The 13,483-nt window shown below is 39.4% G+C and overlaps 1 protein-coding gene across 1 annotated transcript; it reads left to right on the top strand.

Moving 5' to 3' along the window:
* Positions 1-660: 660 nt before the first annotated feature.
* On the top strand, positions 661-13,211 carry GCLM (glutamate-cysteine ligase modifier subunit). Its single transcript, XM_071750753.1, has 7 exons — positions 661-1,014; positions 3,859-3,924; positions 5,699-5,783; positions 6,497-6,553; positions 7,874-8,076; positions 9,197-9,311; positions 11,019-13,211. Exons 1-7 carry the CDS (start codon positions 895-897, stop codon positions 11,186-11,188), a joined length of 816 nt encoding a protein of 271 aa, XP_071606854.1. The 5' UTR covers positions 661-894; the 3' UTR covers positions 11,189-13,211.
* The last annotated feature ends 272 nt before the right edge of the window (positions 13,212-13,483 follow it).

Genomic DNA, 13,483 nt, shown 5'->3' with positions numbered 1-13,483 from the left:
CACATCTTGCGTCTCCAATACAGGACCTCAGTGTTCAGAGGGCAGCTTTCCACCTGGTCTTAAAAAATAATCCCCAAACTATAATCGTTTAAATTTCAGCCAGAGTCACTGAAATCAGCTGCTGTGAAACTGGCGTTACACTCCGACATTAAGTTTAATCAGAATGTAAAAACCCACATCGGTTTAAACCTTGGTTAAGCTCAGCAAGCACTTGGTTTACTTTTTTGGGCCTTTTATCTTAGTCTGTCAGCGAGCATTTGTTACTTAAAAGCAACATGACCAGAATTCGGAAGGTTTCGTTAATCGCACTAAACCTGCAGGGCAGATCAATAGCTCCTGCTCGCCCGATCGCAGCGGCTCCCGCCTGGCGCAGGTGCGGAGCCCTGCCTGGTCCCGCTGGGGGCCGGAGCGGGGGCTGTCACCGAACCGCGGGCCGCGCCCGACCGGCAGAACCACGCGTACCCCGAGCGCTCCTCAAGACGTGACACCCGATTCCCGCGGCCCCTGACGCCTGGGCCGGACGAACACACAAACACCATGTCGGCCCCGGCCGCCGCCTGTCCGTCTATCCGCCCGTCCTCCCTGCCCGCCCCGGCCTGAGGAGGCCCCACCTCGCGCTTCCCGGTGAGGGCAGGCGCCTCGTGAGGGGCGGCGCGCAGGCGCGCGGCGGGACGGCGAGGCGGGGCTGGCGGGGCGCGCGCTGCCCGTTGCCGCGCTCCTTTCAGCGCTGAGCCCGCCCCGCCGCCCATTGTCCTCCTGCCATGTGACCGGGGACGGTTACAAAGCGGGCCCCCCCTGTCCCCGCCGTTATTTGTGCTGAGTCACGGCGCGGCGCTGCCCGGTGCCGCAGGTGTCGCGGGGAGCCCGGCCACCGCTGCAGCGCCAGACAACCCCATGGGGACCGACGGTGCCCGCGCCCGGCTGGAGCGGGCGGCCACCCTCACCCTGCAGACCGGCAACCTCCTCAACTGGGGCTGTCTGCGCAAGAAGTGCCCGGCCACTCCCGGCGAGGAGGTGAGCGGGGCGGGCCCCAGGGGTTTCCCTCCGAGCGCTGCGGCAGGAGCTCGCCCTGAGGCGGGGGGCTGGCTGCGGCGGGCGCCTGCGCGGCGAGGGGGCTGTGGTGGGGCCGTGCCGCAGCCGGGGAGCCCGTGCGGTGGCTGGGGGAGCGCCGGGTGTTCCTCGCCGCTGCCAGCGGGTGCGGGGGTGTTCGAGGGATGTAAGTGTTACCCAGAGTAGGGCTCGTGTTTCTGGTGCAGGTCAGCACGGCCCGGTGCCCGCCACTGAGGCGGAAAGGGCTCAATCGCCCTGATGACCGCCTCGGCGCAGGTGCGGAGCCCTGCACGGTCCCGCTAGGGGCCGGAGTGTTTCCCCCGGCGGTGCCGCGCCTGTGCCCGCCGGAGCGATGGGAAAGGCAAACCAGGCCTTTTTCTTCTTTTCTGTCTTTTGTGTGGGGAAGTCGGACGAGCCTGGGCTCGCTCGGGCCGTTCCAGCCAGCAGAGCAGCCGGTGGCCGTGCCCAGGGTCCCGCAAGCTGCAGGCACACCCCAGGCTGTCGGTCCCACCGGGCTCAGCCTCCCGAGCACCAGCCAGAGAGGTATCCCCGGAAGGATACCTCTGCTATCTCCGAGTCTCTGAAGAAACCAAGCCATGTTTCTGCTCTCGGGGAATGAAGAACCAAATCGCTGACAAGTTCAAGTACTGTCTGCAATGGCAAAGGAGTTCCTTAGTTAGAGAAAGATATGAATAGATAAGAACTTGTATTACAATTTATGAGAAACGAAATTAATTCTAATAATTTCTTGTTCGTGAGAGGTCTCGGGGAAAAAACTAGTCACTGTTGTCTTTAGGACAATATGAATGTCATTCTTTGTTAAAAATTTGAAAGCACTTTATAAGAACTACTTAAAAAACATTACCTTCAGCTATATTTGTCAACACCTACAGTAATGCTGATGAAATGGCTGATTCTGTGGCCATGAACTTCAACATCACTGTATTTGCTGACCCAACATGACCCAGTAATCTGAAAATGGTCATTTATAATCAGAAGAACTAACATTTTGGCTGATTATCACTGCATAATGGGACTGTTACTGCTCTATAAGTTGGTTGCATGTTAATAACACAAATTGTAAGAAAGGTGAATGGGAGAATGATGTAATAAGAAGGAAGAATTCATCATACTTTTATTTAGTTGTCATAAGATAATAACTTTTTAATTTGGTTTGGTTTCTTATTACAATATTCTGTGTGAAACAGAGCAAGATTCTTTATCAAAGAGAGCGTTGTATCATAATGGGCACTCATGTAATTTTCTGGAGGGCTGTTAAATAAAGACTTTGCATAACTTATTAGTTAAGGTATTTAAATTCATTTGTTTACAGGGAACTCTGCATTTAAACAGAAGGCTGCCTGCTTTCCAGTGTTGCTGTAATTCCAAAAGCAAATAATTTACATTAATTATTAGAAAGAAATTGGCTTTTAGCTCTTCTTTTGGGTATCGGTAGTGGGTAGATAGGTCTCGGCGGCAGAACCCTAATGTTAGGAGTTTGAGGATGTACCTGTATTTGGAAGAGCTGGTCCAAGCAGTCAGCTATACTGCATTTTTCATGTGTGTTGAGGGTATGTGAATGGTGTGCTTTGGAAACAGCAGCTCATACATCCTAACTGCAGTAGAAATATGAAGTGCTAGAGTTGCAAAGTAACAATATGTAGAATGTGCATATTTAGGACTGTCTAACTTTCCCTTAGGAAAAGGTAATGTTATAAGTTGCATCAAAATAGGCTAAAGACTTAAAGCATTGTGGATAGCTATTTAGTGAGGGGGAAGTCAGTTCTTGCCTTCTGACTGAGTTTTTAGTTTTTTCCCATGCTGTTTTAAGTGACTGGGAAAGAATGTACAGAATTTGTGTTCACAAAGTAGTAGTATTATGGGGAGAGGTAGGTTTCCAGTTTGTGTGTGGTATTATGGACTCTGAACCAATGTTAGGTATTACAAGAAATTGCTAATTAATGGTGCAAGACGTAGTTATCTATATAGATATAAAATACATTGCTAAAAGTAAAGCAGCAGCTTACGAAAGTGCTTCTACCTGTGGCAGTTACCAACCTGGAAAGTACATTTACTTAGCCTTCAAGGTAACAACTCCCAAGCTGTATAAGAGAGGAAACTAGAGCATTGGTACAGCTGAAGCACTGTGCAGTTAAATAGCTGATTTAGACTTAATAGCTATGCTTTATTATGTTCAAGAAAATCTATGACCAGAATCCTAGTTAAGTTTATTTTGCATTTGTGGAGGCAGGAGAAATGCAAGTATGGGACAGGATCTGAAGGTTCTCTGGGCAGTAGTGAAGGACTAGAAGCATTAGTGGTTTGGCACAGTATAATAAGTAGGCAGTAAATGAAAAGAGATGCGTCTTGGAAAGAGAAGTAATTATTGTGAGTATTTAGTGATGGATTGTGACGTCTCATTTCTAACAAGGTCACATCAAGTAGGCTATTATCTGACTACATTTTGTCTTAAAAATCTCTACCCAAAAGAAACACCAAAAAGCAAACCACCCCATGCCTTAGTTCTTGCTTACTTAGCATTGTTCTTCCCATTAAAGATGGCATTGGTCTGACAAATAACAAGCACAAGACTTGTGTTGTTGCACAAACAATTTGCCAAAAAGAAGATGAAAATCTGTAAGTGAACTGGTTTGAACAAGTTTCAAATACAAGCTATAGGGGAGGAATCTTCTGTGGTTGTGGGAGCGGTGTCATTAGTTCACTTGCTGTCTGTCTTATGTGTCAAGGAGTTACATTTCTGTGTAACTACAACATACCTATGCTTCAATACAAATAAATATCTTGTAGGTGCGGGACTGCATTCAGAAAACTCTTACTGAATGGAGCTCCAAGATTGGACAAGATCTAAATCAGGTAGGAGAGGTGTTATGCATGTTTCCATGTTACATGTGAAAACAGAGAAGTATGTAGTTGGTTACACTTTTAAAAAAATAAATTACTTTATTAAATTACTGTAAAAGTATCTGCAGCTCCAGATATCTCAACAGAGTATTTCTCAACCCCTCTTTATTTTTATTTTCCATTTAGTAAATTTGGAGAGGTTAAGAAATGCCAAAGTAAAGAATCTATTGATGGCAAATAAGACAGTTCTTGGCAAAGTAAGTTCTGTTCTGTAAGATTTCATGTTAATTATTGGGGCAATCACACTCAAAAAAAAAAAAAAAAAAAAAAAAAATCAAATCTGTGTACCTTAGAAGCTTGCTAGGATGCTTGTAAAACTCAATGGAGAATTACCTAAACTGTGGATACGATGAACTAGATACCTGAATATCATCTGGTTTGGTGGGGAACTCTGAAACATTGCCTTTGTTGTCTCAGAAATATTTCTGAAGATGCAGAAGTGGCATTTTTTCCTTTTGGAGCCAAAGACCTCCATGTAATTCTTAAAACCACTGTCACAGGCAGCAGACATCAAGATTTTGGTGTATTTGCCCATTCCTCTTTCATTATTGCTTCTGAAATTCAGAAAAGGAGTAAGATTCCCACTAAATACATTGTTTGCTTTGTGAAAAATTACCATGCTTCATTTAAAAACAAACAAAAAAATCAATCAACTTTCCCAATGGTTTCTTTAGGTATTGTTACCAGCCCATGTGTACTGATGGCATCAACTGCACGTTGCTGCATTCCACACTGGAGTGTGGTACAGCAGTTATTGTTGAATGATTTGGGAAAGATCAGATGATTGCTCAGGAAGAGACAAATATTTGGCTCTGTAAGATGTAGCAATCCATTTAAACATAATAATGTAGAGCAGAGCTGGGTTTTACTGTCAAAACATGTCAACTGCATGATTCCAAACTCAGTTATGAATTATCTTAGTCTCCAGTAATTAACAAAAAAAAAAAAAACCCAAGAACCAACAACAAAAATCAAACCACAGCCTACCACTGAATTTTTTTGTTTGTTTAAAATGTTGACTGCATGGAATCACTTCAAGACTTGCTTGAGGATTTTTTTGGTAGGGCAGCAAAAATTACTGAAGAGTTCTGTTGGAGGTGGTGTATACATGTGTGTATAATACAAAATCCCATGCAAACCTTAAGTAAGTCATCTTATACCATCTGACCTAAGCCTATTCTTAAATGAGGACAGAAGGTGAAATCTCTAAAATTTACCTAATTTTCAGCTTCAAAATTAGTTTAAAATCTGAATTTTACAGTATTTTCATCCTAGACTTCACTGAAATTACGAAACACTTCTATAAAGGAGGTTCCCTTAATTCTGATGTTTTCTTTAAATCTGTTTTTTTGTCTCTTTTTAAAGCAAGGCAGTTTGAATTTGCACATCCATCAGAAATCAGAGCACTACTAAATCTTACTCTTGTAATACTTAGCAGTCATTCATGATTTTTAAATTTTTTTTAATGCTAGGGGCTTATTAGATGTAGCCCCTAGATATTAGATATAGGGGCTATTAGATATAGCTTAATTTTCTTGTCTCCCCACCCCTTGGAGATCAAGAAGCTTTTGGTTTCTTTCTGTTGCTGCATTTTTATACCGTTTTTATTTCTAACTGCCATAATGCTTTTAAGTTTGGGAATATTTTTAATTACTTAAGAACATTCCTCAGAAACTTGCTATCTCTTCTTGATGAGTTGTTCCTAAGTCTGGTGTACTTACTATAGGAAATACTGGAGGTTCTGGAATGTGCAGTAGCTCAAGCAATAGAAAAAATAAATCCTGAAGAAAGGGATGAGCTGAAAGTATCAGGTAAGAATATTGTCAAAAATCTGGTGGCATAGGAAGGTTTCATATGCAGTTATTAAGATGATGTTTATACTTGTATATTTTGTAATGGCAAAGTGAAATGACATCAATGCATACTGATGATTACACTGTCATGTGTAATCTAAGACTAGAACTAGTATTTCAGGTTTTAAAGCAACTTGGCATTTTCCTATTTAAACTTGCATCCCCCATTTTAAATGTATTCTGTGAGCAAAATATTGAAGATAATACTACAATCAAGAAATGCCATTGGAAGCATGTTTATTTGCATAATTTTTCCAGGTTGAATATGATGAACTTGAAGGAGGCAGTCCAAACTAACACTAGTACATTTTGAGTCTCAGTAAGTTGTGAAGAGGTCTGTTTGTACTGTTATGTTTGGGGTTTTTATACAGGTTAAGGTTACTGCTTAGTGTCTTGATGTTTAAAGCCAGCTTTACAGCTTATTACATCATCTAACTGGATGATTTTTTTGTTCTGACTGCACAACAGCTTTGAATTCTAAGAGAACAGTGTTTTTATTGGGCAGTCACCTTTCAGAAGGTGTTTTTCTCCAATTTTTGAAGTAACTGGTGTATATGCTAAGAATCCTTTACCCAAGAACTCGTGAGTAGTGCATATAGCAAAAGTAAATAACTATATATTTAATAATAGCTGGCCTGTTTAGTTATTGATTCCAGTTTCTTTGAAAATAGCGAAACTTTTCATCGTTGGATCAAACTCTTCATCAATCAGAGATGCAGTTGACATGGGTAAGTGTGAAACTCAAACTTGTGTTAGGGTTTCTTTTTTGCTTCGGTGTTTGGAAATAAATGTAGAACCTTTTCCATCAAAGAGGTGTATTCAGTGGCTGTCACGAGCATATCCTGCTTGTCTCTGAAGGGGGACTTAGGTGATCAAGTCTACTTCCATGTTAGTTCAGTTAGTAAACTTATTAAATGGGGACTGCTTGGGTCCACAAGCTCAAATCTGATTCCTTTCTCCAAGGAGAAGCAAGTTTTTATTCTTTCTCATAAAACTTGTTGAACAGTAATTAGCATGTGATGTTTTAGTAAAAGTAGTGGAATAGTTCTTAACACTTGTTGGTTACCAGTTTTTAACAGGATGGACTTTGCTAGTAACTGCAGTATTTCAGAGGTTATTTTGGAACTAAGACAAAATTGCAAGCAGCAGATGAAATAGTAAAGTTTTATTGAAAATAATACAGTGGCTCTAGTGATAAGTTTTGTTATCCCAACACAGCAGTAATTCTGGGCAGCACAGTACTGTATGAAGCAAGTTGAGCCTAAGGGGTTGCCATTCTTTTATATTGGTACCCCAGTTAATAGGCTCTCTACTGCAAGTTGTAGATTTAATTTTTTATTATTTAAATTATTATTTAAATTATTATTTAAATTGTACATTTAACAAATGTATTTGTTAAAAATACATTTATAGAATCCATCTCCAGAAGAAAATAATTTATTTAGTGACTTAGTTTTATTCTTTTGTTGTACAGAAGAGGCCTCATGACTTTCATCTTTCCTAAAGCTCAGTGATGCTCCAAGACTTGCCACTTCTTTCTATGTAAATGTAAATATCTCTATTTGGTGTGCTTTTAATCTATATTATCATATATATCATATCATTCTCCTAGTCTGTGCCCTGAACTTGGTTTACAATTCCAGGAGAAAGTTTCGAAATTTTGGAAGAAGTGGAGACTGAAGGAATCAAGAATTGTATGTCACAGCTGTCTCACACAGAATTTTCAAAACACAATTTTCCCCGGGAGACAGCTGTGACATACTACTGAAAAAAATTGAAAAGGAGTAAAGGTTGCACATTTTGTTTGGTGGTGGTGTTTTTGATGGGTTTTGGGTTTTTTCCCTTACAGTTGAAACTTGAACTTCAGCTGTATGTTTATAAAAACATTGTGTTACTATCCTTGACTGCTGATACCCTCAGTTTCAAATGATGAATGACAAGCTAGCAGAGGGACTTCGGAGCTCTGTGTTTGGCTGAATTGAAGTCATGCTACTGATCTTTGTATATCACAAGAGATTTTTGCAGTCTCTCTGTTCTTTTTCCCTCAGCATGTTCTGCCCTTGGAGTTGCTCAGTTAGACTCAGTCATTATTGCCCCACCTCCCGTTGAAGAGGGAACTAGCCTCTCCTTGGAGTATTTGCAGCCTTATTGGAAAGAACTTGAAAATCTAGTTCAAAACAGTAAGATTGTTGCCATAGGTACCTCTGACCTAGATAAAACACTTTTGGAGCAGCTGTATCTGTGGGCACAGGTGAGAACAAACTTCCTACTTGTAGCATTTCTAGTGTTGAGTAACTGTTCCGTTGGCTGTCACAGTTACAAAGTTCTGTTATAAATAGGTTTATATGCTATATATTGATTACTGCTGTTATTTTCAGCATATTATGGATGGTCACAAAGTTGTTCAAGGTGGGAGAAGCTCTGTGTGATTGTTGCTTGATGTTCTTACATATAGGCAAGCAAAAGCTGTCTATGTAAGGTGTCTTTTCTGTAGCAGATTATTTGAAGTAGTTATAATTTAATTTTTAAATGCTTCTATGTTTAAAAAGGAGTGTAAAGAGTACTCCTAAGTGTTCAGTTTTATTCCAGTGACTGTGAAAACATAGCTGTTTTCAGTTCAATCTGTGCTGTGAATGGTGGAATTTTCCCTTTGGAAAATGCTGTTTGAGTGCTAAGCTTAAATGTGAAGAGAAAGGCTGTGAATCAAGTGGCACAACAGTTTTGTTGTCCGAGGTGTTGAATTGTCTCTCATAATTTAGTGTTAGGGGTCTACACTAGTATACACCCATGTATACATGTGTGCTTGTGCATTTACTGTTTCCTTATTAGCACTTCAAATACTCCTCTTATGACATTCCTTTTGTGGTATGTGAGCATACTGAATCTGTGCAAGAGGTCCTGCTTAGAGTGTGCTCCTGAAGCTTGTGTACACTGAGAGAAGGAAAATTGAGGGGATTAATGACCACCTGCATGGTAATCATGGATGCAGCATGGATGAGTAGAGAGTCAGTGCTGAGTCCCTTTTAATTTGCTCTGATCCAGGCACTTAACTAAAGGCATGGAAGACTGTAAATTATATATCCTTAACAAAAATTAGTCATTTTTTTTAAGTGTTTTTCAAAATAACACCTCTATGATCTTTTCTCTATGACCTGCTGCTGTTCAGGGAGCACAGCAAATGAGAAGCCAGAAAGTGTTAGTACGTGTCTTGCTGTGGGAGCACCTGAAGTTAGATCCTATTCTGGTTTTGGGCTTTGTGGCCAAACACAAATCATTCAAAGCAAAATTTCTGTTCTAATAGAGATGAGGGAAACAACTAAAATAATTACATTAATATTTTTCTTCTTATAAAGGTATTCTGTTAATTTCAGGTGAAACCAAGTAGTAATCAGGTGAATCTAGCTTCCTGTTGTGTGATGCCACCTGATCTCACAGCATTTGCGAAGCAGTTTGACATACAGCTGTTAACTCACAATGACCCAAAAGGTAAGACTTTGAGAGAGAAGTTAACAGAAGACTTCTAAATGCATTTTATTCAGTGCAAAATCAAGAACAATCTTTCTCTGAATTTCAGACTTCATTACATTTGAATCTTGAATGAAGGATTCTAAAAGTTTCACCTTTATAGAATATTCTTTGTTTTGTTTCAAGAAAGGGGGGAAGGCAGTCTCCCAGCTGTGGGTAGTTTATTGAAATTGTTTAATCAGTGAAAAAAGTAAAGAACAAACTACTGTGAAATTCTTACTACATATATTAAAAATAGCATATTTCCACAAACATAAAATTACATTTGTATTGCTGAAGGCCAGTAAATGACAAAAGAAATTCCATGTGCCTAGAACTTGTCTGTGAAGTAGCTTGCATAGAAATGCTGATGGTCAGTTGATTTTTTAGTAGGTTGTTAATCTTAGACACACAAAATCATTACACTTTAAGCAGGATTTCTTCAAATCAGTGATTTCTTAAAATCTTAAAATAACGTAAAATAACTATGACAAAAGGACTTGCTGTAAATTCTTTACATGTTTAATGCAGAGATTTGTTTATTGAATGATTGAAGGACTTGAAGGCTTTCCTTTAGACTCTAGAACTCTGAGTTACCAACTCCCTAGAATATTCTGGGATATTATGTTAGTTTCTCTCTAACATCATCTAATCTTCTTCACCATAATGAAGCCTTAAATATCTTGCTGGAATTTTACACAAGTCTTAATGTTTAGTTCATTCCTTCCTTACATTCTTCCTTACGATCAAGTATTCATTATGATCATACTTTTCCTTCTTTCTGCTTTCTTCCCATTCCTCCCCCAAAGAAAAGAAGTATTTGAGGTACCAGTTCTATAGTACCACTATTACAAATGATTAATTTCATCAATCCTTTAGCATGTATCTGTACTGACTCAGCAGCATGCAAGATGAATTGCCATTCAGTCCAACAATTTCCATGTCCTGTGAAGCCCAAGATGAAATCTGCAGCTTAGTAAATACTCTCTATTGAGAGTTACAAAGTGAAGAAGAGGATTCAAATAGAAAACAAAGCAAGGAATGCTTCCTTTATGCATTGTTTGCTAAGCTTAACTTTTCTGTAATGGTCAGCTGAAGAATCTTGAGACTACCTTTTGGGAACTCTCCTCATCAAAGAGATTATTCCTTTGACTGACTTTCCAGAGGAAACTAGGAGGATTTGTATTTGCTTTTTCTGCTGTGTGACACAGAAGCCCATTTTAAGCTTTCTAGCCTTGCTAAGCCCCAGGCTTTTGAGGCTTGTGATTATTGTGAGCTTAGCTATGGGAAATGACTGAATATTGAGCTGCCAGTGACTGCAGAGGTAACAGAATGTGCAGGACTTCGCTGATGTCAGCCATATGCTTTACTTGCCTCTGTTTTGTTAAGCTAGCTTCTGAATTTATTTTTTTTTTCCTGCTTGTGGCTCTGCTGATCAACTCCATTTGATACTGTAGGAATCTCAGTTAATTAGTTTTGTGAGAAATACTCAAAGTTGCAAAAAAAGGGGTCATGAAGACTTCGTCTGTAATATTCAGCTACTTTTAGCCTATGTGGCTTCTGGAAGAGTGGATCTGTGAAGTATCTGGCACAAAAATTTTTAATATAGGAAAAGGCTTCTGAAGTGTTGCTTTCTGCAGCTGTTTACCTGACTTTATTTAAACTATGAATATCCTTTTCTAACTTCAGAATTACTTTGTGAAGCCAGTTTCCAAGAAGTTCTTCAGGAAAGCATCCAGAGCACGAAAGCACATGAGTGGATTCCTTTATGGATTCTTCGGTATTCAGTCATTGTTAAAAGCAGAGGAATTATCAAGTCCAAAGGCTATATCATGCAAGCTAAAAGAAATGCTTCTTGAAACACTTCCCCTTTTTTTTTTTTTTTTTTTTTTTTTTTAATGGCTTGCTGTTTAAATTTCTTGGAGATGTGGGGGAACATTGCTTTTTTCATAGAAACCCTTTTACAGCATTTGTAACAAAGACCAAAAGATGTAACTATTCAGTGTGGTGTCAGCAAGAGCATCTGCGGTGTTCTGCTTTTCTTAACCTATTGACATTTCAAACATTTTTTGGGTTGTTTTTGATTGACATTATCTTTAGATAAACAGTTTAAAATATTTTTCTTTTTATGACCAGTTCACTGTAAAATTATCATGATATTTTAGCTGCCAGTAGGTAGTATAGAGAAACTTATATATTTTTATTTTTTGAAAAAATAAATTTCACTTAAATAATAAGAGTTACTTATCTCATGTACCTATATTTCAAGGACTACTTTTTTATAGAAAATTGCTTTCTGAATAATTATTCCCTTCCCCCAACTAAACTGATATCTCATTACTTGATGTGTATATTTAGGCAAGTCAGCTGTTTAATTTGTGTGTATGGGAGAATTGGTTTATTTTTAATATAGTGTAAAAGACTTCTATAATGTAGAACAAAAACCCACCACATCTTCCAAATTATTTTCTGACAGCTACTTGAAATACCTTCTGGCTTCTTTGTGCCTCAATATGCTTGGTTTAATGTTTGCAGAAGTGTGACAGAATCTTTACTATTTGAAATAGAAAATGTATTATTGTGTGAATGTTTAAGTCAAAATTGAAAACAAGCAATGAAAAATCTGTTAATCAAAATTGAATCATGACTGTCTTTTTCAACTGTGGCTTGTCTTTTTTGATACTACACAGTCAGAATCAGTCAAGTCAGAATAGTTAGTAGATGCTGAAGCTCTTCACTATGGAAATGTATCAAATGGATTACTTCCTTTGAGTTTGCCTGAGAAACTTTGCTGCTTGAGTGCCCTTCACAAATAATGCAAGCACGGTTTAGCTTTAATTTAGGTGTTTCTGTTGGCAGTAGCTCAGTGCACTGGCTTTTGAATCCTAGAGAGATTGCTGCAGCTAAGGCAAGGCTTCAGTTTAACACAGTCTTTCTGTTTGAAGTCTTTCTCATTTTCTTGGCCTTTAAATCAAAAAAGATAGCGAAAGCTCAACTTTTATTTCAACAGGAGCTTGATACTGACAGTCTAAATTACTCGTTTTCCTTTTGATTTCAGGCAGGAGCAGGGCTTCATACCAGTAGTACTAATTAACTTAGCTGTACATATTTTGAGATTTGGACTTTAAGGGAATGAATTTTCACCAGTATTTTTCAAATTTCAGCTGTCACGTTGGCAGCTAATGAAATTTAAATGCTTGTAGGCAGTGTTTATGGAATGTCGTCAGCTTCCTGTAATCCATTCCACTAGGTTAAAACATGAATCTTTTTCAGTGTACTTAAAAATATATGAGGCCTCAAATTTATCTTGTCTGCAGGTTGCAAATACTGGGAAATTGTCTTGTATTACTTCAGCTCTTGTGATAAATGAGGGATGGGGCAAACTGGAACTAGTGTTGCATCAATAAAAGTTTGAATTTTTTTTCTAATCAAGATAGTATTTTTTTAATATTGGGGCAGTTTGTATTAATGTTAAAAAATTACATGAGTTTCATATTAAACTTCCCTGCCAGGTTTGAGTTGTGTGCTGCTGGTGATTAACCACTATCTGTGAATTCTGTATTTGGCTGTTGACATTCTGTGCTGTATCAGACTCGCATGTGTACTGTTTCATAAATTGAAATGCTACAAAACAAGAGTTGTACTAAAATAATATATAGGCTGCTCTAATGGCATATTTTCATTTCTGTGAACTTTTAACTGCTTGATGTAGAAAATTACCCCTTAACACATGATAATTTCAAGACACGATAATCTTATTTTTCTAGTTGCCAGTAGCGTAACATTCTATCAGTTCATCTCATTAATCTGTTTGTGTCAGAATGGGAGAGACGGGATTCCCATCCATGAGAAACTTGAAAGTTTGAATTAAAATTTTAAATTCTTGTAGGCTTTTAATATGTTTGGATTTGTTTTTTGTATGAATTTTCATCATCTCCATAACAGTATTTTACACTCTCATGGATAGTATTTTACACCCACAAGAGGGTCCTGAGAGCCCCCCTGGCTCTGGGCTTTCCTGCCCTCAGGGCTCGTACCCTCTCCCCTGAGCGGGACGCGCGGTGCTGCTCTGCCATTGCCGCAGCGATTCTCGGAAGGAGTGGGCGCACCCCTTCGCTCACTTTCGGTCGGTGTCCCCCCTGTCGCCGGTCGCT

This window comes from Heliangelus exortis, chromosome 8, assembly GCF_036169615.1.
Source record: "Heliangelus exortis chromosome 8, bHelExo1.hap1, whole genome shotgun sequence".
Taxonomy (NCBI): Eukaryota; Metazoa; Chordata; class Aves; order Apodiformes; family Trochilidae; genus Heliangelus; species Heliangelus exortis.
This window is presented reverse-complemented; position numbering and strand designations above follow the sequence as displayed.

Coding starts and splice junctions, on each gene's coding strand:
- GCLM (XM_071750753.1), top strand. CDS start 895: ATGGGGACCGACGGTGCCCGCGCCCGGCTGGAGCGGGCGGCCACCCTC. Junction 8,077..9,196: donor AGCTGTATCTGTGGGCACAG/GTGAGAACAAAC, acceptor TGTTAATTTCAG/GTGAAACCAAGTAGTAATCA. Junction 9,312..11,018: donor AACTCACAATGACCCAAAAG/GTAAGACTTTGA, acceptor TTCTAACTTCAG/AATTACTTTGTGAAGCCAGT.